At 37.9% G+C, this 27274-nt stretch overlaps 4 protein-coding genes across 5 annotated transcripts in view; all 4 read right to left on the reverse strand.

Annotated features, from left to right (window-relative positions):
• Positions 1-27274, reverse strand: part of LOC134819030 (uncharacterized) — a 69179-nt gene that overhangs the window by 24816 nt on the left and 17089 nt on the right. The window lies entirely within an intron of this gene.
• LOC134825902 (uncharacterized) lies at positions 4312-6893 on the reverse strand. The gene is made up of 7 exons (XM_063838099.1): positions 6750-6893; positions 6010-6080; positions 5694-5848; positions 5333-5473; positions 4901-5206; positions 4608-4751; positions 4312-4483 (listed from the first exon to the last, which is right to left on the reverse strand). Exons 1-7 carry the CDS (start codon positions 6872-6874, stop codon positions 4451-4453), a joined length of 975 nt encoding a protein of 324 aa, XP_063694169.1. The 5' UTR covers positions 6875-6893; the 3' UTR covers positions 4312-4450.
• LOC134825903 (uncharacterized) lies at positions 10655-12971 on the reverse strand. Its single transcript, XM_063838100.1, has 7 exons — positions 12768-12971; positions 12531-12601; positions 12129-12283; positions 11834-11974; positions 11283-11588; positions 10970-11113; positions 10655-10815 (listed from the first exon to the last, which is right to left on the reverse strand). The coding sequence occupies exons 1-7, from the start codon at positions 12890-12892 to the stop codon at positions 10783-10785; spliced, it is 975 nt and encodes a 324-aa protein (XP_063694170.1). The 5' UTR covers positions 12893-12971; the 3' UTR covers positions 10655-10782.
• On the reverse strand, positions 14543-20058 carry LOC134826627 (arginine kinase-like). The gene is made up of 8 exons (XM_063839122.1): positions 19950-20058; positions 18820-18999; positions 16908-17092; positions 16693-16768; positions 16138-16300; positions 15585-15805; positions 15293-15406; positions 14543-15083 (listed from the first exon to the last, which is right to left on the reverse strand). Exons 1-8 carry the CDS (start codon positions 20056-20058, stop codon positions 14893-14895), a joined length of 1239 nt encoding a protein of 412 aa, XP_063695192.1. The 3' UTR covers positions 14543-14892.

Consider the following 27274-nt stretch of genomic DNA (forward strand, 5'->3'; position numbering starts at 1 on the left):
TCCTCCTCCTTCCTCCTCATCAGTCCTCCTCATCAGTCCTCCTCCTCATCCTCATCTTCCTCATAATCGCCCTCAGTCTTCATCGTCCTCCTCCTCCTTAGTCCTCCTCCTCCAGCCTCCTCCTCCTCCTCCTTCTCAGTCCTCCTCCTCCTCCACCTCAGTCCTCCTCCTCCTCCTCCTCCTCCTCCTCCTCCTCCTCCTCCTCCTCCTCCTCCTCCTCCTCCTCCTCCTCCTCCTCCTCCTCCTCCTCCTCCTCCTCCTCCTCCTCCTCTTCCTCAGTTCTCCTACTTCTCCTCCTCAGTCCTCGTATGTACAATACCTTCTCAGTTCTTGTATTACATTGAAATTTGTTTGACATCGTAAACATTTAAAAGACTCGACCTTATAAGTCTGAATTGGTCATATTGATATAGTGCAGTAATTGCACTATATCTGTCTGTCTGTCTGTCTGTCTGCGCGCGTGTAATTTCCAAGCGGTTTTAATCAAGAAAACGGTTAGAGTTATGGGACTGGTATAGCGCCGAGAAAATTCTGACGAAGCCAAGTGATAAAGGTTTTTTGAATCGGTCGGTGGTAAGTGGTTTAATTGATGGTTTTGTACCACAAATGTGACATAAAATAGATCACTTTTTCTCCCTCCTCGCTCTCTCTCCCATTACTGCATAGGCAGCGTTGGTACATAAATCATAATTAGGTTAGCCTCGATATTCACTGTCATGTAATACTATAAGCTTATTAGGGGAGGGAGCACTTATTGCGGTCTGTTTTGACTGTAGTGAGAGTTCATCCGACAATATTATGCGTGTTTTCAAATATAATAGGCGGGTTTATACTTTTGCATTTCAACTGCGATAGTGAAGTCCCGGCTGTAGGCACGGGTTACACTAGTAAATTGATAAAACCAACTTAAAACGAATGGTAGACCTCAACATCATATTCTTTGCGATTAACAGCTCAATATCTGTTGTAATGTAAATTCCGTGGCCACTACCAAAATTGAACAAAATCCCAATATTCTAGTTGGAAATATCCTAGGAGCGGACGACCGCGGTACCGATGTAGTAAACTGCTAAACTGGAACACAGATTTACCACAGTATACAGATTCCCACCCATTTAATTACCGAAACCTATAATCCACCATCTTACACCACCCTTGTTAATTTTTCCAGAATTGGAAGCCCTACTTCACGTTGAAGTCCTGTTTGTTATTTGGTTATCCATTTATCTAAATTAACTTACACGTAAGCACGTCTCCGGTTTAGTACATATTATACCGATTATACTTCTTATCAGATAAATTAATTTCCAGCACACGTTATAAGTATGTCGGAACTGTTAGCAGCACAAATATATCGTCAGCAAAATAATTAACAGCCCTGCAAACATCTTCTAGAATTAGAATTTTGGTCTAATGAAATTGTCCAATTACTTTCCCGGAACCATACTTTTTGTCGATGTAATTATCATTTTAAGCAGCTGAAATCGCAGGAGTCCACTCGAAGAAAGAAACAATAATTAAAGATCAACAGTATCAACAACCTCTTTGTCACTGGATATATATATTGATCATAACCTTCCACTTTACAGTCAAATTTGAACTTACTGAATGAGGTTAGAAGATATATTTGTACTGTAGCAAATTTACTTCATATCAAAAATCTAAGAGTGTCGTGTTACCCAGAATCATCGAGATAAAAAGTTAGAACATGATACTGATAGCAAACATCCATCAAAATTACTACTTTAGCGTATAATCACAGTGCTGGCAAGCACGAACGCCGCCATTACACTCACTATACTATTTATCCCCTATACTATCGGACCATACCCCCTTTACTGTTTTTCCAGGCATTAAGACTCATCGAAAGTCTTTCAGCAGGCATATTTTAAGTTCAGAACATTCTAATTCAATGTCAAACATGAAAAGAATAAGAAATAGTTATTTTATGCGCAAAATACGCGCCAGCACTGTTATACGAAATTCGGTAAAAAACCCAAAATCGCCATATTCAGGTGCCTTAAAAACCATGTTAAAATTGAGTTAGAGATCTGAAATTTTGCAGATGTTTCTAGATGTTGACCACACACTGCAACAAAAGTTTCAAGTATCAGAAGTATCGGGAAGCGGGTTTTCTGTAACCCCTGTTTTACAACAGATTCTCGTGAAGTACATCTATCTATATTAATATTATACAGACGCTTTGGTAGTCAATTGTAGCCTACATTTAAGTGTCCGTAGATTCAAAAGCTTTAATAGTTTAAAGATACAGCCATCATGGACAACGGGTCTTGGAGATAATTGTTCAGACTTCAGTTTACACTTTACATTAAATCGAAAAATAATTTAACGTCATCATCACCACTTCTTGACGTCATCAAGTTAGCCGTTTTAAAAACTTGATTTTTGACAAAGTAATAACTTTTCAAATTGATTTTACACCATTAAAAAGTAATTCTATTCAAAATTTGAGGTCTTACAGAAGTTAGACAATTGTTTAAGCATTCTGAAAATCTACCGGAACGTTTTCTTAGTTTGCTCCTTCATAAAGATACTCGCTGTTGAAGTTAGTACTATTTTGAAGAATAATCTTATAAAAACACAAAAGTTGTGATTTAGTATTCTCTGGTGTTGGGCCATCCCTCGGGTTGTGGAGCTCAGTTCTCTTTCCTATAGGTCTATACTCTATATACTTATAGTGCATTAGGCTGGTTTAAAAGTTAGAAACCAATAAGTTGCACATGTGGGGACACGCCCAAATTGATAGAAAATTGCTAAATTCACCGAAAATTGCTATTTTTATCAACTTTGGAGTCCCGTTGTGATGCAAGTTCGTTGAAATCTTTTGAAACTTTGCATGCTTATCAAACTATATATAAAATACCAATATGCAAACATTTACGGTGATTCAATATTGGATGCGCACGAAACGTCCGCTCAAAATTTGCACCTGCGAAATTGTAATAGATTAAGAAGAACTACCCGATTACAGCATGTGATTGATGTAATTAATCGAAACTTATTAGTATTACAATTCGTAAGCCGTGAATGGATGGGAAAAGCGACCGACCGATTTCATTCTCGGTATCATTTTTCATTTACGGACGGTCATTCAAATTAATATCAGTTACTTTTGTTTGGGAAAGAGAGACACTGGCAGCGGTCCACTTCCGTTTTTTAAAGCTTTCTGCTGTGAGCTTCCTCTGACCGAAACCAAACTTCCAGCATCTCAATCGTGTCACATGCCATCTATATTTGACATACTAATTGGTTGCGGTTGAGAAATTCGGTCAAAACTGTAAAATTTCGGTCCTGGAAATTTCATTTTCAAAAAATGGGACAGAGATTGAAACAATATGATTTTTCATTTTTCCTCGGAATCTTGAGTCCCAATACCTCAATTTGGTTTCATACCATCATCAATTAACTGACTAATTGGTTTCTGGGCAAAAAATTCATCCATGTCTGTAAAATTAGTGTTAAAAAATGTCATTTTTGAAAATAAGACAGAATTTCAAAAATACAATCTTTCGTTTTATTTCAATCGTGTCATATGCCTCTTATACCTTAAGAACGACAAATTTAGTCTACCATAAATTTAGTTAAACTTTTGACTAAAATTGTTGTAAAACAAATTTCATGTTCTTTTAGTCTCAAGACTAAATTTTTCGGCGACTAATTTTAAAGCAGACTCTTAAGGTGGTTGACTGACTACTTGGTTGCGGGTGAAATATTCAGTCAAAACTCGAAAACTGTAAAATTTCGGTCCTGGAAATTTCATCTTGAAAACTGAAAATGGGACAGATATTGGGGCAATATGATTTTACAATTTTATTCAGGATTTTGACTTCCAGTGCCTCAATTTGGTTTCATACCATCATCAATTAACTGACTAATTGGTTTCTGGGCAAACAATTCATCCAGTCTGTCAAATTTGTGTTCATGTTTGAAAATGGGACAGACATTTGGAAATATGAATCTTCGTTTTAAAGTGAGCTAAATGTCGAGTTTTCGGGTTAACATAAAACTTTGAAAACATTTTAAAATTCAGGAAGTAATTTCGGATGGTAAAATTTTGAGGTACAGCAGCAATCCGGATCGGAAGTTACTCTCAAAAATACACCTCATGAACAATATTCCTGTCTCCTGAACATCTCTCATGAAAATTAGGAGAATACCTACAAGTTTTCGTTTATTATACTCCCTGCTAACTTATAACTCGTTGATGATCAATTTATTACATCTTACTTTGAATCGAAATTAACTGAGATTTCAACTAATTGTAATGTTGATCAAAATAAAACTACCATCTTATGAAATGCGTTAGGTGAGTAATAATATTACATCAGCACTATAAAATACATCTGAAGATGAAATACCAGTCCGTTATCAAAAATGGTGTTAATTTATTCCACATGTCTTTATGACCAGGGATTTTGTCGAGAAGACTTTATACGCATTCTGGTCTGTTAGCAGAGTAAACCTGAAAAATTATCTCAATTACAAACTAGTTTCATGCTTTTAATAACTGAATGTTCTCACGATATTCATTTTGTATTATGAAATGATTTTAAATTGGAGGTTACAATATGAAAAGGTTGACTTACTTCGCTGACACAGCTGAACTCTTCGACAACTCTATCTCTGATTGCCTCAGCCTCAGCAAGACCACTTACACTTAGACCACCTTTGACAGCAGCTCCATATGATTCAAGGGCATCGCTGTAGTTAGCGATAACGTAGTCGTAAGCCTGAATAAGTTAATCTTAATAGAACTAGAAGCAACAATTATGATTAATTGGAATGAAGCTTCAATACAGTTTGAAATTATCCTAACAGGTAAATATTGGGATTGAAGTACCAAATTTTTCGCTAATTTCGGTCGAAGAATTTTGCTTACCACAATTCCCCTTCGGACAACCTTCTCGATACAACATGGTAGCTGGTTCCTGGCGAAGTAGGATGCAGCACGGGACTGGCATTCACCGCAGAATTCAGAGGCATCATCACATTTACGATTGTTCATGTGCCTGAAGATACCCCTGAGGAAACTGGCAGTATCGCTGGTACATCCATCATCACACCATCCCTTGGCGAGAGCTTGAGCTTCTTCGGCGGCAGCAGAGGCATCAGATTTGACACCCTTGGTGAGGTGCTCCTCAATGAAGTCTTGGATATCGTCAGCACTGGAGAATCGGTCAATAGCCTGAGGGAAGAAATTTTATCAATGATATTGTATAATCATATGGCTTAGCTAATAATATTTACTTTTGTTTAATGAAACGCTATGATCATTTGCTTCAAATTGTAATTGTATGTATCAACTACTAACCATGGATGCGAGGTCTCCGAGGAGAGAACCTTTGCTAGCTTTTGCGAATTTTGCAACTTTGTCTTCAAATCTGTCTTTGTAGGCTATCTCGGCAGCATCGATGGTATCTTGTACGAAGTCAACATTTTCAGCTTCGCATGCCTGTAAAATTATCAGCTGTTATTTGATTTGTCAACGCAAGAGTTTGAATTTATGGCGAATTATGGGAATATGACATATGAGTAATTGAAACAATTAGTTTTCTTCTCTACTCGACTCTAGTGATTTTAGAACAGATTATAATATTATGCTTTGTGCCACGAATATCATAAATTTGTGGGATAGCTGATATTAGAACAAAGTATTTTGTGTTTAAAGTTACCTCCATAGCGGCGCTGACTTGAAGGAAACATCCACGGGCCTGTTCGCAAGCAAGGTTGCCGAGTTTCTCCATGTTGGGTACATCAACAGCCAATTGTTTGTAGCTGACAACATCTGAGTCGTAGTGGCTGGCAGCATTGAGTCCGTAGCAAGTGGCTTAAATATTGTTGCTATTAATAATGTGCAATGAATCCTACGATTACAGGATAAGGAGAGGTCACATTGAGGTCACTGTCACGTAAAAGTGGTCCCTAGCGAGGAAATAATCACAAGCAATTGAGGTAAAAGAAAAAACTTAGAAGTGTTGTTATTCAAACCTTGTCTGACGAGAGATCTGCATTCATCGGAAAAGGCAACAGTATCAAAATCAAATCCAGGGCAGGATTTTCTGAAATGTATTTGGTTGTTAGTAATAATATTGTATAAGTGATTATGTGGATAAATATCATCCAGAACATTATCATTGTATGATTTTCGTTGGAATTGAATAGTTAAGGGGCCATCTACTCAGGATGTCCGGCGAATAGGGAGGGGGGGGGGGGGGTGATTTTGGAATTTCGGACAAATCCGGACAGGGGCCGGGGAGGGGGGTGGTTTCTAAAAATCCGGAAATTTTGGCAGAATTAATGAAAAGTCTCATTTATTTCAACTCTTTGACACTAATTACTCTGTAAGTTTAGATCCCTGTATTTTGAATGAGTACTTAAATGTACTTAAATGTAACTGTGCTAAACTTGTTCGACGTTAAATGTATTATTGTCTATTCTAAGTAACTGCAGATTTTATTAACAATGAATTTGAGTTGGTTTTATTTGTACTCTTAAGAGTAGCTGGAAATCCGGACGTCCGGGGGAGAGGGGTGGTTCTGAAAATTCGGACACATCCGGACAGGGGGAGGGGGGTGGTCTGAAAATCTGCGATTTTGGCGAACGTCCTAAGTAGATGGTCCGTAACACTTAGTTTGCACGCTTAATATTAGTAAAGAAACCCATTGAAGAAAACCTGAAATTATTGCACCTTACACGAAAACATTCTACAAATATTATCTTAGTCTGACCCGAAGATAGCTAGAGATCCTACACGAGCAGTAGCAAATGCAGCATTGATATCATTTTTATCAACTCCCTGGCAGAGATTTCCGAATGCAACGCCAACAATGGCAAGGAAGATGATAGCCCTCATGATGAGATATTGCCTATATATATTTTGAGGGGTTAAGACTTAGTATTCTTATTTAAAATGAAATCTTTGATAAAATGGTAACACTAACAGATTCAACGACTATTTTAATGTAGGCATCAATATACTAATTATATACTTGTCTTATGGTGAAGTACTGTGTGTTCAACGAATCAAACGGCTAATAAAGCCTTGAGAACAAGGCATTTACTGACCACTGTCACAGTCAAATACAGTCGAAACTGCTAAACTGATTTTAGACCGTCGAAAACATCCCTTTAAATACTGAGAGTAAAGCGTGGTAACGCGTGGTAATGTGTAGTTTGCGTAGGATCTGATGCCGGTGAAGTAATTAGATAATTACATGTAACGAAATTTTAAATTTGCTGAATCGAAACAAATTTGTGCAGGTTTGTAATTAAGCTGCATAAATTATGATTACAGCTTGGAAATATTAATAAAGTGCGCTGCTAATGTTTTTTTCTCTGATAAGATAGCATAATCACCATATTACGAGCTTTAACTTAGCGGGTAAACTAATTTTGGTATCTGAACAGCAAACTTATTGTTTTACGTAAAACTGAACTTCCAACTCCAGATAAACATGGTTCTAAAAATAACAACAGTTGACCTGGAGGTTGGGTTGAATTTGAAATGCAACTGTGTCGGTAATAATATGCCTTATGAGCTGCAAACCAAGATGTCTCTGGTTAATATGGCTTGTTATTACTATTAGTATTAGTTAAACAAGATACCTTATCGGACGTTATTTGTCCATTGTTAATAGACTGACCCGGCGCGCGCTACTTTGCAACACTTGCCTCGGGTCATAATATTATTATTTCGAGAAGAAAGCTGCGTGCACTAACTCGAAGAAATTTATACGAGTATCATCAGTACAGTTGATGTTTTCTTTTCGGAATTTTAAGCGAATGTCACCCCAGTTCTGATGCAAAAGTAGCGCAAAAGTTATACTTATATTAGGCTTGTGCGCAAATGATGATCAATAAGTTATCCCGTTCTGAGATGACTGTCCCATGGTCCAGGCAACTGTGCAAGCAATTTACTTAATCATAACTTCGGTAATCAGCACAGTACGATACGGGAGAATAAAATATGGCCGAAATTTAACACTATAATGTTACAATTTCGCCACTTCTCACCTGTTAGTGTGATGAGATTTTGGCGCTGATAAAAATTGTTTGGCTACCAAATGTTGAACAGATAAACCTTAATAGTCCAGGCAAGCATTTTACCGACATGGGTCAAAGTCATTAGATTTATGCAATACATTTTTACAGTTCGGATGAAAAATACTGCTTGAGACCGAATTCGAACCCGAACCTTCTGCACGCGAGGCGAAAATGTTGCCACTGGTTACAATTCTTACAGTTACAATTCTTAGAATAAACCGGGGCGACATTTTTACGCTATCGCTTCCAATTTGCTAAAACACCTCCTCAGTACCATCCGTCAAGCAGACAAGATGTTATTTTACCGGACATTGCGTTCACGGACATAACTTTCAACGGACATTAAAATAAAGGCATAAAAACCATTGGCATTACTGGGCGCGGGCGGTGCTCAGCCTGTTATTCAGCTTCAGTTTGTTTATGAACATAATATTAAAAGCCTGGGTCCAGGTTGGGGTTCCCAGGTAAACAAAACCATTGAAAACCCGGTATTTTTCACCTTTCTGGGCGTTTTTCAAATTCTATATTGATTTTCAATCAATATTTGATACAGTAAGCAAGAAATGCAGTCGTAAAATGTTGACATAATTAAGCCCGACGATAGAAAAAGAAATTGACCGAAATTTAAAGATATTATTTGTATAGTATTGGTACATAGTCACATCCTGGACAATAAGTTCGTAGCGGAATACTTTTAATTCTGGGAAAAATTTCGACGGACTTTGACTTGGACAGACCGTAAACGGACAGAGTTTATTTGAAGGGCTTGCAGAGCCCGTATCCAGGCCGTGGACAAACAACTAACCTCACCTATTCCTGACCAGACTCACTCTGTCAACAATGCAGAAACAACCGTCCACGTTGTCAAACAGAATTTGAAAAGAAAGGCTTCAGCTGGAGATCAATTGACGAGGTACCTTATATTATACTTTCGTCTTGGTAGATTCCAAACACAAGGAAATTTTCCTCTTGATTGGTAATATACTCAATGATGGAAGTATAGTGTATTGGCTATGCCCCGCTTACTAGTTTAGCTCTTTCTAGTCCCCTGCTACACGGCATGTAAACAGGGATTGGCTAGTTAGAGGCGGTCCGTGTAGGCCTTACACTGTGCTTTCAGCAATACTCATAAGTATTTCCGTGGCTGTGGTTGCAATGCGCCTAGTCTACTGGAATGATTCTTCGGAATTTCGCTGGATTGTACAACTTTCGTCTTGGTAGATTCCAAACACAAGGAAATTTTCCTCTTGATTGGTAATATACTCAATGATGGAAGTATAGTGTATTGGCTATGCCCCGCTTACTAGTTTAGCTCTTTCTAGTCCCCTGCTACACGGCATGTAAACAGGGATTGGCTAGTTAGAGGCGGTCCGTGTAGGCCTTACACTGTGCTTTCAGCAATACTCATATATATGAAACACTGAAACAGTTGGTGGTATGGGTTATAAATCCAGAGCAAAATTTGGTTGTCAGCTATCTGATATATATATAACAGAGAAAAGACATCTTGTTCAGCTTCGCTCCCCACATGTGGAGTCAACACGAGGCCGCCCAGATGGATTTAACTCAATGCTTTCAGCTGTTCATTGTTCAAAGCCGTGTTGACTAAAAGCAGAACAGGCCCTTACAGACTTGAAAATACCAAGAGAGATGTATGATGACATCCTAAGCCTAAATCGATTCGCTACCATCAGCAGCTTCAGAGAATTGTAGACAATTAGGACAATTACAACTACACCAAAACCATGGAATTCCTGAAAGCTATTGGTCATTTGAATATGCTTTAGATTTGATTTTATTTTTATGGTATTTTAATATTAAATTATTGTATGTAACTATTACTTTAATCAATTACATTTACATAATTGTTGAATTTATCGATATGTAATGAAAATATTCCAACTAACAGATAATATCTCTTGTTGGAAATGTGTCGTATTCAGATCGGATTACAATCTCGGACAACAGTCGTTCTTATAGTTATATCGATCACCTGATTCGTACAATAGTCGTGTTACCGAATGGCACTGGCAGTGTTATTTCGTATCGGATAAATGGTCAGTGATACATAATACATTATTTTCGCAAAATGGCGGATGGAAAAAACAATAAATCAACTTTTCAGTTGGCTGAGCTCATTTTTGAGGGCATCAAAAACTGCGCCAGAATTCCAAGATCTTTGTCTTACGTCGTGACCCTCATCGTCATTTCATTTAGTATCGGGGCGAAATCCACGATACAGCCGTGCACTCGTGCGCGGTGGGCCTACAACGTGAAGCAACAAGGTCTTACAAGGAAAATGCCCACTTTTTGACCTTAAAAGGTTATAAAAACACAGCCTTTTAAGATACGATATGCAGATTGTAGGATGTAGATGCATGTGAAACAACACGAGGAAAAATGTCGTGTACAATTTTAGCTCGACATCACAAGAAATGGTTGAGTTATAGCCTTCAATCAAAAAATCATTTTTCACTATAATCTATAATTTGTTTATTTTATTCTGGTTAAATCTCACTTTCGATTTAGATTTAAATTTAATTTGAGCAGATTTCTTGCAGTCCTATTCTATTATATAAATAAAACAATCTTTTTCGGAATTGCAGTAAGAGGAGTAATATTACATCATCATTATCAAATACATCTGAAGATGAAAAAATAGTCCGTTGCCAAATATGAATGGTGAACATTCGTTCCAAATTTCCTTTCAGAGAAGAGTTATGCGCATTCTGGTCTGTTTTCAGAGTAAACCTGGAAAATACAGCAGTTATTGAGAAGTTCTTCTAGTATTTTTGATGATTTAATGAATTTTATTTTATTATTTACTAAAGTAGAGAGCATTTAAACTTAGGCCGTCGACACTTTTGTCAGAAATTTGCTGATAAAGTTATCAAGACTGGCTTACCGCGCTGACACAGCCAAACTCTTCGACAACTCTATCTTTGATTGCCTTAGCTTCAGCAAGAGCAGATGCACTCAAACCAGATCCGACAGCAGCTCCGTAGGCTTCAAGGTCATCGCTGTAGTTAGCGATAACGTAGTCGTAAGCCTGAATAAGAAAGTTGTAATTGCACTGGAAAGTAGCCTGGAAAATAACCTGTAATACACTGGAAAGAGGCCTTCAATAAAGTTCTAATATACGGTTTGAACCCTAGAATTTATAAATTTGAATATAAATAAGAAATCCTTGCAATTTACGATTGAAGAGTTTTATTTACCTCGATTCCCTTTCGAACAACTTTCTCGACACAGCATGGTAGCTGGTTCCTGGCGAAGTAGGATGCAGCGCGGGACTGGCATTCACCGCAGAATACAGAGGCATCATTACATCCACCACCGTTCATGTGCCCGAAGATACCCTCGAGGAATCTGGCAGTAGTGCTGGTACATCCACTATCGCACCATCCCTGAGCGAGAATTCCGGCTTGCTTAGCGGCTGCTGAGGCATCAGATTTGCGTCCCTCGGTAAGTTGCTCCTCAATGAACGTTCTGATATCGTCAGCACTGGAGAACTTGTTCATTGCCTGAAGATGAACAGTGTTTAACGCTATGAAAGTGCTCATGACTCAGACTGTAAGACTGAATTAATGATAATTACTATTAATAATTGGACCTAAGGAAATATATCCTGACAATTTTCTGTTATAAACTATTTATATAATCTCCAATGTAGGGGATGCGCAGAAACAGTTTTTCTAAATAGGATCATTACTTTGTTTTATTCCTCTTTTACATTGATGATAATCGGAGAAGATTTTTCCTTACTTACCATGGTTGCAATGTCTCCGAGAAGAGAACCCTGGTTGCCTGAGGCGAAATCTTTAGCTTGGGATTCGAAGTCTCTTTTGTAGACGGCTTCAGCAGCAGCTATGGTCTGGTCCAAGAAAGATTCGTTTGCATCCGAACATGCCTGTTAAAGTATCAGCTGCTGTTAAACGTGTCAACACATCAGTTTGCATTAAGGTGGAATTATTCGAAATTTGAACTGACCATTATCTTTTCTCAACTATAAGAGTGACAATAACTCAAGTCATAGTTTAACTTGTATCAGTAACAAGTCTTACCTGGATAGCGGACTTGACTTGTCGGAAACATTTAGGGGCATCAGAGCAAGCAAGGTTGCCAATTTCTTCCATGTTGGATACATCAGAAGCCAGCTGTCCGTAGCTGACAACGTCTGAGTCGTAGTGGCTGGCAGCTTTGATTCCGTAGCAAGTGGCTGAAATATTGTGGATATAATTAATGTTTAACAGATTTCACGTTTGCAGGATAAGCAGATGCTGAAAGTAATAGCTCTTTCCCATACATAGTGATCATAATATATAATAATGTGCAATGAATCCTACGTTTACAGGATAAGGAGAGGTCACATTGAGGTCACTGTCGCGTAAAAGTGGTCCCAAGCGAGGAAATAATCACAAGCAATTTAGTTAAAAGAAAAAACTTGAAAGTTTTGTTATTCACACCTTGTTTGACGAGAGATCTGCATGCTCCGGAAAGGGCAACAGAATCAAAATCAAATCCAGGGCAGGAGTTTCTGAAATGTATTCAGTTGTTAGTATTGTATCAGTGATTATGTGGGTAAATATCATCCACATGCGGATGAAACTGCAGTTGACTTTTTAAATACAACTGTATACCATTTAAGCGATCCCAATTTCATGATATTGCATGAAAAGGATTGAAATTACATTTTTGCCTACCCGAAGATAACAAGAGCTCCCAAACGAGCTGCAGAATGTGCAGCCTTGATATCCCCTTTATCAACTCCCTTGCATTGATTTCCGAAAACAACGCCAACAATAGCAAGGAAGATTATAGCCCTCATGATGAGATAATGCCTATGTAGATTTTAGAGTTTATGGTACAAATGTCTTCCCTCAAAGTAAAAAGTTTAAATTTAGTAAAATAAGAAAAAATATGTTATTTTTATGAACAGTCCTGGAGTTAATTTGAGATAAGTGAGAAAAGACAACGGAAAACTTTGTGAAGAAGTTGTGAAGTTGACCTATTATATAGTCTCTGGAAGCCAAGATAACGCTTTGACTAATTAGGATCTGGTACCCGTTATCCGGAAGATAATTAATTAGATATCATCTCTAATTCGTTTTACACACTTCAGAGTTGAGACCCTTGTTGACTTTGTAGAACCTTAATTCAATTACCTGATTCAACGCTGATAAGGAAATGTGCAAATTTGTTTTTTGTCGCCTTCAAACCATCTGCAAAGCTGCAAACAGTTTGATGGTTTCATCGACACCTCATTTCCAAACCAATTACCGAATACCAGAGAAGATTAAATTGCAGTTAAAACACTTTCCGCTCATATGTAGATTTGTGGCCATTGTGGTTTTCCACAATGCAGTATTGAGGATAGGATGCTATTCTAGCAATTTTGATTTCTTTACATATTCAGATGCGAGGTTGAATTCAAGGAAATTGGCAGGTCATCAGTCATGCTATCTGACCCGGATGAAAAAAGCAAGGGTTCCGGATTAACAGAGATTATTTCTGCTAACGCACCGGAAGTAGTAGGGGTTCCCGTTTGGGTATGAAATAAACTGTCACTGTATGAAATAAACTGTCAAGTAGTTAACTAGTTGTCCAACCAGCTTTGTAATCTATCCTCCCTAGACAGATACAGATTTTTGTGCTCTATTTGGGCGCTAGTGGTGCACTATGAATGTGTTAGGGTACAAATTTGGGACATCGATTTTTCATACGCCCAAAATTTACTATTTATAGTATAATTTACTATTTACTATTCATTTACTATTTATAGTAAATAAATTTACTTTAGTACTATTATAGTATATAAACAAGCCGAAACTAACATTTTCATTTCCACAAATAAAGAACAATTTAATTAAAAGCTTGTTTTGTTGGGCTACATAAGGGTAAAACTGTAGAGAAATGATGCTATTGTGATATTCTAATCCTTGTGTACTCTAATTTTTTCCAAGGCTTGAACCTTTTACGCTATTTTAATGGACAAATATTAAGATGATAATTTAACAGACTGTGCGAATGACTCTTTCATTTTAATTGATTTATTCTAAGTTCTAACCCACTTAAGAACCATGCCTTCTTATCGGGGAAATATACTCAAGACTGTTGGATCGGCGTGCTCCCCTCTGATTACTGAATTATGTATTTAAGTGTTATCGGGCGGGGGTCATTCAGGAACTCACGCTTCCTTGACGCCAGTAATATAATTAATAATTATCAATATGTGTTGATTGAGTCAGAAACATGAAGTTTCTTGGTTGGAACATTATTAATAAGCCGCATGTGCGACATCCGTGGATTATTTTTCAAGATTACTGATTTTCACGTTTCTGTCACAAGAAAAGGCCAAAACATATTGTTTACCATGTCGCACAAACGTGATCATAATTTTATTTGATAGGCATCTGAACCACGGGTATTGTGAATAAGTTAAAGATATTTTTAGTCAAAAGTTTCTGAAATAATACAATTCCATTAATATCTTATTACTATAACAAATAGAATCTGGAATTATTCTAAATATCACTCTTTACTCATCAGACAGCAAATCTATAAGTTCTTGTTGAGCAAATTTAATTAGATTGAAAATTTCTGCCCTCTACAAACTCACTTTTTTCATTTTATCTACAAAGAAAAATTAAACTTAAGCTTGGGAAATGACGTTTCCTTTAACATTTAAACAAGAAAACAGTAGTGCAGGATTGAAATAATAAGGCCTGGTTTTGCAATATTACTCTTCGTATACAAGCGAGACAAAAGTTACAACAATTCATTCAGCAATAGATCACTAACTCTCACTCCTCATAAAACCTTTCTCAGCTACTCAAACTTAAAGAGAGTGTCGCCAGCGTTTCTGGGAGAGAAATAAAGCGACCTATCACTCTGCGCAAGCCTGTTGATGGAGTTGAGAAGAAGTCCCAGTTGCTCAACTTCGTCCATCCACTGGGGATCCCTCACCCGCATAGTGAACATGTTCCTCTCATCAGATTCCAACGGTATTACTATTATTCCTGGAGGACATACCGATTGGATATAATTCATGTTTGTTTAAACGACTAGGATTGAATCTTGATTAATTTAAATTCAACTTAGGTATAGTGTGCTAATTCACACATTTTACATATCAAAACTTGTTGATCAATTATTCTTAACGTGTTAAGAAGTTAATTGTAACAGTACAATATACATTATACATAGCACAATTACATGATATACATACCTAAAACATCGGCACATTCTTCAACGAATTCTTCCTTTGAAAAATACATCGGAATAGCGTGGACTATGAAATCTAGCTCACAGGTGAACATTGTACCAAACTTTGTTGGATCAACTGAAAACATTAATTGTCAGCAGAAAAAAATAATAATTACTGAAGAACTAGAATATTGAATTACTGCAGAATATTGAATAGTGAACAATCGAAAAATAGAAATTGTGCATCGTTTTCTTAATTTTCTATTGCATTACATTTGTTAGTAGGTTCAAATTAAACTTCAACAATAATTAACCTGAAATGTATCCATATTTGGGATCCTTCCAAAATCCACCCAACTGCTTTCGCTTCAAGTGTTTATGAAAGTTGTTGAGCGACTTGAAGAACGTGTGAAAAGCATTCACGGAAGATCCATGGTGAACGGTCCATTCCACCTTCAGATGCTCGTATTGGTTCATGACAATTTGAAATTTGTTGTCAACTCCATTTGCTACCACCCGACCTTGTGGCCACCATCTGAAAAATTAAACCTGGATTCATTCAGTCATTCTTGGTTCAAAATCAGATTATGTGGTTTTTTCTCGAAAAGTTACAAATCAGATGATTTTTCCGGAAAACTTGTATTTCGAAACCATTATCAGATAGGTTATCTCTTCAGGGTTTAATTACATTTTGTACGTGTGGCCTCCCGGGACTCGGGTGATCTTTTACAACAACTGACCTATCATCATGATGTAATGATCAAAATAAGCTGATAATATCTCGATGATACCCGAGGCTGGTACTAAATAATTTTATTCTTTCAATCAGCCCAGTCCCAAATTCAAAATCATGCTAGATGCTGTTACCTGGCTACGCCAGCCGATTTCGAGTAAGGATCTTCAGGCTTTCCCACTATTCCACGGTCAGTCAGATCTTTCAACTTCTTGGGTTTAACTTCATCCAGCTTAAAGGTATTGCTCTCCTTAATCTCTAGCATCCCTTCAAAACTTTTGCAGGCTGTTACCAGGACTGCAAAATATAATTTATCGGTACCGCGATAAGGATTGCCACGTTAAGAAAACGTCTGTACATATTAATTCGATTTAAAGCCACTGAGATTAGTGAACTTCCCAATCTGTGAAAATTATAATAAGATTGGTGCATGGATTTTTCGGGAAAAAGATAACTCCGATATTTTAATAATTTAATTTGTCAAATAAATTCGGTTAACAACAAAATGTTTAAAATCGGCTCTCATATGCCCAATATTTAATAAGAAATGACGGTGTATTTTTTATCTTGCAAATTATCTTAATCTACTTTCTTACTTTACTTAAATAAAGTCTAAAATTGCATAATGACATTGAGTGCAAAGTTTTTGCCCATTTTAAATTCTACAAAATACACGCTACGAAACTTACCGTCCCTTATTTCTAATAATTGTTCCTCTGAGATGATGCCCGGAAGAAGTGGCAATCCTATAATGTTTCGCTCAGCCTGTTTGAAACAAGTCATTATCATTTCAGTCAACCATAACTCACAACCTATTTTAATAGCGGTGGACACTGAAATGTTTTCTTCACAATTTCACGAGGCATCAAAGAACCTGGGTTCACGACATCTGTTACGCCCTTACCTTTAAATACAATCGTTTTATTGCAGTCACATCCTCTACATTGGGTAAATGGTTAGCGTTGAAATTAAAGAGTCTACTTTCAGGAACAGGAGGGGCTGGCTCCTCCTCATCCTCAATCTGATCCGCGTTCTTCTCTCCCTCCTCCTCTTCCTTCTTCTCCTCCGTGTAGGCATCAGTGTAACAAACTGTCGGTGGAAGTGTTTTAAATCTAATGTAGATTTCTACAAACATTAACAACTACAAGGCAGTCTTTGCACTGTAAAACCCTCCAATTATTGCGGGAGGTATTATTGTACGGGACGGCGGTGAAGAAACTTCTGACAGGACATTCGAATTTCTATTAAGTGGAATTATTACGAATGATTGTTGATCTATATTTCGGATTTAGAAAGCTGAAGGACTACTTCTGGTTATTCTGGAGGGCAAGACGGCTCCATGTTTCTTCATTACTTCACTGTATGACGTACGTGCTTGGTGAGAAACAAAATTCATGACTGGAAGATAATTGATTATCCGCTTAGATAATACGCGGGCATTCGAGTCTATCCAAACTAGATAATTGATCGGAATTTGAGTGGGTGATATCTTATCTCTGCTTACATCTCCTAAATATTTCAGTATCCAGTCACGTACCATATTCCCTTGACGTAAGAACAAACATTCTAGAAGCAAAGTTACAACTTGTAACAATATGTTTGGTGGTTTTCACTTTTCAGGCTAGATTGATGTCATTTGAGATAAAATGAACTCGTGCAGAACCGTACAACTGCACTGTATTAAGTAAGTGAAGTTGCACTGGGGTAAATACTGGATTTTGTCCGTGAATATAATTATATCCTTGTAGATATGAAAGTCTGAAGAGAATATGTTTAGGCTGGGAATTTTTGTCTGCTAGGGTTTCTACGACGTTGGAGAACTTTATTCTTAAGGAGAGAGAGGGACCGCCTACCGGCTTCCAGTACCAACCACTAAAGTAACCGGTAAAAATGTCCCACGTCTAAAGTAACCGACTACCAGTACCAACCACTAAAGTAACCGGTAAAAATGTGCCACGTCTAAAGTAACCGACTACCAGTACCAACCACTAAAGTAACCGGTAAAAATGTGTCACGTCTAAAGTAACCGACTACCAGTACCAACCACTAAAGTAACAGGCTACCAGTACCGTCTTTCCCGACAATCAGGTATCATTAGCGCTGCGAAAACTCTGAGTTTCCGGCAGTTTTTACTGACGTGTGAGAAGACAGAATGTGTGACAGGAAAGCTTCAGTATAATCTGGGAATATACGCGACTACTCGACTGTCAGTGCTCAGGATTTCTCTCGTGTCTGTTGAGTGTTGTTTGACGATTCCACGCCTACAGGTCTCCCCTGGTGCACCCACGCACAGGTCGTCACGTGACAGCTGCGGATCTGGTCATCATTCTGTGTGCTTACACCAGGTGTCCAACACGCTAAATTTAGAGAAGGCTAGGCTGAGTAAAGCAGACTTTTCCGATCGGAAAGACTCCGAAAACTCGTCTGGAATTCTCGATGTTAATAAAGCTGGGCTCAAGTGTTCGGATATTGATTCAAAGCCATTTTTGAATTTTTGCTCGATTTTGCCGTTATTTAATCAGACTCAAAAACGATTTTATATAATGTGGTGTCGGTGTACCGCTGTGTGGGTTTCTAGCTTCTAATTTCCAAGGTGAGCTTAAGCTTTCCCCTTATTGGCGCTATACTATAACAATTCACTCGTCGCTCGAAACCATTACTTTGAAAATATTACACAAAAACGGCAAGAATGATATCATTCTGCTTTCAATTAGCACATAAGGTTGGGGAGGGATTCCATTCCTTCTAGTCGAATAGAGAGCCCAAACAAATGATATTCACACGTCTGCTTAACACGCGACAAACAGAATACTCACAATCATACAGCTCCTTATACATCTGGAAAGTATCCTGGTCCCCAACAACTATGCCAGGTTTCTTCTCTTCCTTCTCCAGGTGGAATGCGGGGTTAATGGCCCGGAAGAAGTTGAACTCGTCGAACCCTTTAAACTTGTTCATCTCCAACTCCCAATATCGCTCGTTTATTATCTTCCACACTGGAGTAAGGTTCATGTTATGTACAAGCTCGACTTCTAATTTTTGAACATTGAACATGGCAAATAAAATTACTTCGTTTGTGTTTATTGGTCGAACAACTGGTCAAAAATATGAATACTGGATCGCCAAAGTTCAATAAATGATGCAGTTTAGGCGTGTTTTATGTTTTACGTCTTAATGTCTACCAGGTGATTTAAAGTTAACAAAGGCGACGGTTTACTTTAACTCCAGCCATCAATCGTTCGACCGATGGGCGTACATCCAGGAACGACAGTGTACTTGCTACAGAAACTGCATTACTAATTATATTTTACACTGCAATTAAACTCGAAGTTATGGCAGTGAAACGACACAAAACTCAACGGAAACATCCCACAAGGAAATATTTAAAAAATTTCGCCAGTATAAATGTCATTTTTGCACTAGACATTCGGCTCGGTAGTCAGCAGCTGGTAGTAGAAGTGCTTGGTAACGCAGTGTGATCCGGAGCACACTGCGGTGCGAAAGCATTACCGGCTGATGACTACGAGGAGTCTGGAAAAGGTATCCATCAGGAGAGGATTCTCTCTGCTATTATTTGGTTTATTTGGTTTCAACATTGCAAATAACTTTATCGCTTTTTAAAACTCATATACTAAATTTTTGCCGTCTAGCCGAAGGTTGAAGTAATATTTTAAATTGACTGAAGAATTTTGCCACTGATGAATGGTCAAAATAATAGTATTGGAGAAATGTTGGATGATATTTTAGTTGTTCAATTGTCATCATCCAACTCTTCATGATTTCTTTTAAAACACAATGCTTTATTCTCCTCAGTTCTCTACATAATCTTGGAACACAGGAAACAATTTCACAGACAAAAAAGGTTATTACTCGAAGCTACTCCCGGAATTCACAAATTTAAATTCTCATGGATGTCCAGCATTAAACCGTCCGCAATTCTTTTCACCTGTAGCATTGTTCTGTGCGACCTGGTCTTTTGGCAGGTCAGCGTCTTTAACTATCGTCACATGCATCAAGTTGTTGATGTCATTTTCCTTTCCGGCTGAATTCCCCATCTTACTCTATACTAACCAACAACAACGTAAACACACAAACCAAATAAGATGTGTAAGCGCATTTCAACCTCAGATCTACAATTTACATGCGCATGACTAGTAATTGTTAATGAATTGCTGATAATAATTGCATAATCGTAAGAGATACTGTACGTAGGCTTGTTCTTGGTGTGTAGATCTGGAAACAAGTGAGGAGGTGAATAAAACTTGTTTTGACACGTGACAGCCTCAATGCTGAAAGCAGATTGGTTAATCGCTGCTCTGCGAGAAGCAAAATATGGTTTACATACCCACCAATAGCTAGATCTGTATTCCATATTGGTATAAAACCTGACGTGAGAGCTGATCAGTCATTTATTAATCATAAATCTTCCAAAACTTATCTCAAAATAAATCCTCCTTCCCGCTGCTAGACACAAATTTCAAAATAATGAAGAGAACGGAGTAACAATTTAACCCAATATCTTTTAAGTTGTCAACAACGTCTGGAAGCTGCTTAAAGTGAGAATTTGTAACTTTCCTTTTCTTCTCTACAAACCTATCGGCACACTGCATGGCCTTAATCTGTAGCCTTGAATTAGTTGACTTATCTCTTGCCTGTTTATACGTCTTGAACAGTTTATCACCTCTTTTAGTCTCATTAATAAAGCGGCTAACTGCATGCTTAAATTCCACTTCTCAGCTCATGATCGGCTTAGCTGTGATAAACAAACCAATTTTCTAAGTCTTGTGACCGCTTTACAGTTTTTAGGCACGCTGTCACCTTCCGCACGACTTCAGACAAGCACGTATAATTCTAAAAGTTACGAATTGCGAAATCTGGAACGGAATTTATAACTTCATTCTATAATACTAGTAGCTCACTCGTTGATTAACAAAATGGAAATAGATAAGAAATCGTTCAGAGTAATCACTTTGTTCTACGAGTAATTACTTTGAGTAATTACTGTTAGCAATACTGTGATAAGCTGTAATAATGCACACGTTCGAACTCATACTTTGGACGAATCTCAGTAGTAACTCCAGATAAGATACATAATTATAATTTATGAAAGATTTGGTTTGGCATTCGTTTCGATAAATTCATTATTCATTGGTAATAATTTCTGTCCGCCTGCAAAATCGAGTAGAATATTCATCATAGTCGGCTTTTAAATTGTTCGGACGCCATGAACCATAGACGTTGTGACTCTGATTAAGCTGAATAGGCTCTATACATTCATGAGGTTAAGAACTTGAGATTCGAGCCCAATTTTGATCGTTTATTACAATATTCAGACCAAGTCAGCCCTACCCGATTCTATTGCGCCGCTTACTTTTTCAACCAAGCCATCGGTAAATGTCTAATGTCTATGTAGTATCTACTTCAAACCACTTGATAATGCGGTAAATATAATGGAACTCGAGCAAAAGATCTGAGAAATTATTTCTATGTAGTATACAGGCCATGCAGTCTGGTAAGTTCTAAAATTTGTTAATCTTTCCGGTCTTTTGCGTGGTCCACGGTACGTTGTTTTCTTTAATTATTTAATCAGTGATTTAAGTAACAGAATGTCATATGACCGATCAACCCATTAAATGCTCAGAGCCTAAACGAATTACATTCTTACATATCACTTCTAAATGAAAAGCTATAAATATTATATAGCTCTACTATAGATAAGCTCATACAGCTGACATATTAACTTTAAGGAGTTTGCTTCTGTGTGGAAGGCACCTTTTGCCGCACGACAAAACTTAATTGAAGCTTGTAACTGTTGATCGTTGCGAGAAGTTTTAGTTATATAGCACGGCCGCGAAAATTTGATCTTTAAACCTATATTTCGAGGCTAGTTTAATTCGATCATATTTTCGAGCTGTTATCGGCAAGTTTTCGGGCTGAATTCGGTATACCTATATTTTTGAGTCAGCCTTATTCACGAGTTGCCTATATTTGTAGTACCTACTATCTGACGAGGCCAGCTTCAATTCTATATTCTATAACCACAGAAAAGCTTTTTAACGAGCTATAATGCTTCAATATTAAGCGAGAGCTGTTACTTAATGCTAAAAAGTGCGTATGCAGATTGGAGCTGCGCCCCACTTGTTTGCTTGGTACTCAGCCCCTAGCTAGCATGCGGATATAACACAGTCCAAGTTTACCAACAGCGGTTAATTACTGGTAGTTTGAAGGCGAGCTTTTTTCTCTCCAGTTTTTTGATAAGTTGTTCCCTGTCTTTAACACTCGATGGACATGGAAGGATGGAGCTGCTATCAGTTTGATAATCGCAGCTGTTTCTTTCAGCCCTTTATTTTTTGCTCGTTTGGTAATTATCTTGGCTCGTTTTCGCCGACGACGTATTTGAAAATTATTTCATCCTGCAATTGTATATGATAAGAAAGGTCGGATATTATTAGATGAAATGACCCCGGGACATTTTCACTGATAACAAGCTGACCTAATATATATGCTATTTAAGAATTGGTGATCTTTTCCCTTCGGTAGAAAAATAAGGAACAGCATACGTCAGAAAGCAAACACAAAACCCAAAACTTTTCTTTGGTTTTTTCAGTAATAAGTAAAGGAATCGCGATAGGATTCTTTTGTCAAAGTACGAACATAGGAATTCATAAGAAACCCTCTAAGCCTGAGGAACAGTGACGAATAAATCATAAATTAGAACACTAACATTTTCGATCTAACCACGAAAGTAAATTTTTCCGCACTTGCACATCCCAAAACCTCGATTTTGATTGCTTTCTTCAACAGGTAGCGGTGAATTGTGCCCAGGTTGCCACCTGTAGCTCTGAACGCTGGACGACGTTTTTGACGGTGGTGGTGGAGGCGAGAGTGAAGGTCCTGAAACTGACGATCCCCAAAAGAAAGGCAAGAAGAAGAAGAGAGGGGGTCGCGGAAGGTCAGCTAGAGTAAGTAACTGTTGCTTTGTAAGTTATAGTTAATGTTGGCTTTATGTCCCCGTCATTTAATTTGAATAATTCAACCTGTCCCACCGCTATAAGTATAGTATCCGATGTGTTATTCTGAGTTTGTCATTTATGTAGTAAGGGATCAATCTGTATGTAGGTGGCATTTTATGTAGCCATTGTCTTGTGTTGTGCGCTTTCGCCGGGGATACAAAGGTTCGAGTACTTTGGACAATGCATTGTCCATGACTTTGGTATGATCATATGGCAATTACAACAGGAACAATAAGGTAGGTTTCCCGTTGAGTTTCAGAATTCAGGTAATTGTAAAATCTGCTCTCGATTATTGCGCAAGTGTACAAAGTATAAAGGCCGTAAAACTGTAACATGTAAGGTAATCCTTACTCTGTGCATCACACAAAAGAATTACTTTCTTTCTTGCTCTCCGGTTTTCACATATAATTTTGAGCGGGGTATCAGAACATTCATGGAGAGACCCCAGTTATAGCGGGTACACTATGCTCAACATTTGTCACCCAAAGTGCCCATAGATCCCGACACCTCTACAGAGATTGACGACAACGAAGGATTCGGTTCCCCCCGTAACCGCAACCCTAATAAACACGGTCGCAACTTTAAAGTGAGTAGTCGTGCTGATGCCGTGGTATATAGCTCTATATATACTAGCCCAGCTATACTGACATGAGTAATATCGGAATTATTAGTTCAATAAATACTAGCTGAGCTGGATACTATCCCCCGCTAAAGACCAGAGAAAGTATCCAAGTTGTGGTAGACTCAAGAAAGAGTCAAGGGCTGGCTTCTTGTCTCGACTCAAAGGTGTGGGTGTTGTCTACGTGAATACTCACGTTTGTCTGATATCGCCCTGAAATCTGCATAATGCGTTGATTGATCGTAAATTCTCTCTTATTTAATCGCTGTGTACGTGTGGAGTTATCGCTGAATGCTACTGTAACTAACTCGCTGTGTAGATTGTAATTTTAATTTGTATAGTTTAGACTATTCCCCTTATGATCATATACATATTATAATTGATAGTACAAGTTCAATTGTATAAAACCCCAATCAATATATAGTATATTTTGTATAAAAGGACATTTTACACCAGCAAGCATCTAGGAATAATGAATGATGAGCTATGAATTACATACCTAGGTATAATTCCTCAAATACAAGAGATGTAGATTACGACGGCGATCACTTGGTCAAATTACCATTTTAACAAGCGGTTTCTGGTCGATTGCGACGGTTTATATATGCACAGCTGTTCGATCGATGAATCTCAAGATCACAATGAGGATTATATCCTTGTAGAGACATTCTACTAGGTTGCAATCTTGTGTCTGAACCTGCATAGTGCATATAATTATAAATATAGGCTGCTGCAATTATAGCTCACCAAATGATTTATTTTGTGTATAATTAGTATACCGTGCATCGTGCTATTTGTTAACAAGTTGCTGCTATAATGTTTGCTCGTGTTTTGTAAGGAACTATAAGTACAGTACGCGCATTAACCTGATCATACGTCGAATCATTGCTATTACTATATTATAAAGGAGTTTTGCGGCATTCATATATTTATGAGCATATCGAGGATGCTCCATAATACTCCAACATGTATTGTGATTAATCATGTATGTTTTGGCTTGTAGTAATTATCACGGACCATTGTTCGTCAAGTATACGTCTTTTTAACAAAGGAAAGTCATTTCGAGGGGTTTGCCGATTAAGTTGTAGCTAGTCGAGAAGGGTACCTTAAACATGGCGTATCTTAGTACAATACCACCTAATACTCTGAGGTAAAATTTTAACAAAATCCGACCATTGCTTTCCGAGATTTTTTATTGGTAACGTTTCGTTATGAGGTTTTATTTTTTGCTTTTTTCCCAACGCCTCGAACTGTACTGACGTCATACAGTTTTAGTTATGAGCTTGGTATCGGCGGTCTTTAACCCCCCCCCCCCCCCCCCCCCCCCGCTATGTTATTTATTAACGTTATGAGTACGTCTCGAGAGTTGAGTGCTACAATCAAGTTTTTGTTCCAATCCTATTGACTGTAGCACCGGAGATGGGTTCCAGAATGTGCCGATCGGAGAGTCTGGGCTGTTGGAATGGCTTTTGACTAGCCGATAAGGTTTTAAATCGGTCTGCAACCTGTGACCAAAACTGTCAATAATTGTACAAAATTACATAACGTGTATCAGGTATCTCTAGTATCTCGAGTCTAGACTCACACATTGTATGAATAAATTATGCTTTAAAATGGAAAAGAAATTTTAAAGTTGAATATCTTGAATCTGGAGATTATCTTTTGAACGTTTGACTGGGTATTGTTTGTATTGACTGAGACTGCAACATAACCTTTTTGATCCCAAAAACCGAATCAAAGACCACAACAAATATTGAGTGCGTGAACCAAGTAAAGTGAACACAACTGAATAAGTTCGACTTTGAGTGAACTGAATAAGGTGGTGTCTGAAACGAACAATTTACATATACAAAGCCATTTCTGTATAGATCAATAGTATTATTTAATTAAGTATGTGAACTAATGGTATTGGCGTGAGACTCGTTGCTTCCTATGCCGTCGCTTTCTGTGCTGGTAGAATCGAGCAGTTTAGGTTAAATAATATTGAATCTCGACCGCAATAGATCAACGGACTAATTGTCTCCATATTTTGTAGAAATTGGTTCAGGATTATTTCCCTGATTTGGGTTGATGGCCACTGTCAAATCGTTAGTGAATTAGTCCGGAGAGGGCGAGCAGAGATAATAAAATTGCAGTATGACTATAAATATCCACTGGAAATTGCAATATTCACTTTTCAGGCTGTTCACCTGGAATAATAATATTGAGAAGTGACTCTGTTACTAATACTATAATTCCCAGTATTTGACTTACTTTATATGTTGTAGAAACGTACCGCCGCCCTCCAGTCAACAGAAAGTTCACAACTGTTGACATTTTTACTCTTTACTGCCTCTATTTTGCGGACACCCTCCATTACCTGCTACTCCTAAGTGCCAACATATTATGTTTGTTAGTTAAATTTCCTCAATAATGGGTTTACGGTGGGTTTACCAGTCCTTCTTTTTCTAACATTTTTTGGAGTAATCCAGTGCTCTACTGACGGTCGTGTGCGGTGTGTTAGTCAGTAGAAAGTTATGTTATTTCAGAGCCAAGAAAACCATATATATATGTTGTCGTTATCTGGTCATCTGGTGTCACATAATTATTAATGTTAGCAAGCACATCAACAATATTAAAGCATATCTTAGTAGTGGACATTGTTATGACCAAGAATAACGCATTTCGCACTGCCTTGATGCCCGTGAGAATTATTTTGCTGTTAACTTACTTAATCACTTTCTTTGTCCGGTCCAATTTTATTTCCTTCAACTTTCGGCGTCATGAGAAACCCCTGATGACACCTATTCACTACATTTTATTGACAAGTCAGGTGTCAGAGCCATTGTTATTGGTTCTCAGTGTTGAACAAGAAGGTGTTCGATTGGGCAGCTCACTTCTAGACCACTATCCAGGAGCAAGAGCAATTTATCTGATTGTTTTTTTGTTTTGCACTGCGCAGTCCATTGCTACATCTGCCACTCGGCCATCATGTGCTTTACATTAACATATGTGAGGTGTGTCTTGCTCCCATGCTTGTGCAGAGAGGTACTTCATCATTGTCAACTATTGGTGACAGGAATGATATTTTCTCATAGTCATTCTCTCTTGCTGGACAATAAAACACAATGATATGCAGAATCTTGAATATTCTGGCAGCAGCAGCTCTTTGTATGACTTTGCTGCGAAGCTGATGACTAAATGTATGCATGGTTGAAGACCTAAGTTTTTGTTAAAGATATAAACACGGGTAGAGAACCCTGGATAACCAACAACTTGATGAACTGCCAGTATAAGAACAGTATATAAACTAGTTCCAGTTATGGCTTCTTCCTACAGATGGTCATGCAGAGCTGGACTCGGAGTTAAACGCATTTAGTCGACTATCGGGACTACGATTTAGTGTGTCAGTGTGTGTCAGTGACAGAGTGACACTGTCTACTTTTACTGCTGCCTGGAGAAGAGTTACAATATTTATTCACAACTTGGTTTCGTTGACAATTTGTGTCGACTGCTCGTGATGACTGGTCTTTGACGTTGATCTTAAACATTTTGCTAATGGAATATAAAAGAGCTGTCTTAAAAGCCTTATTATGTTGCGCTTGTTAGGCGCAAATTAATTTCAATTGTTAGCTCATTGAAGAGTTTAGTGGCTAATAA

The sequence above is a fragment of the Bolinopsis microptera genome, chromosome 1 (assembly GCF_026151205.1).
Source record: "Bolinopsis microptera isolate Bmic1 chromosome 1, MBARI_Bmic_1.0, whole genome shotgun sequence".
Lineage (NCBI taxonomy): Eukaryota > Metazoa > Ctenophora > Tentaculata > Lobata > Bolinopsidae > Bolinopsis > Bolinopsis microptera.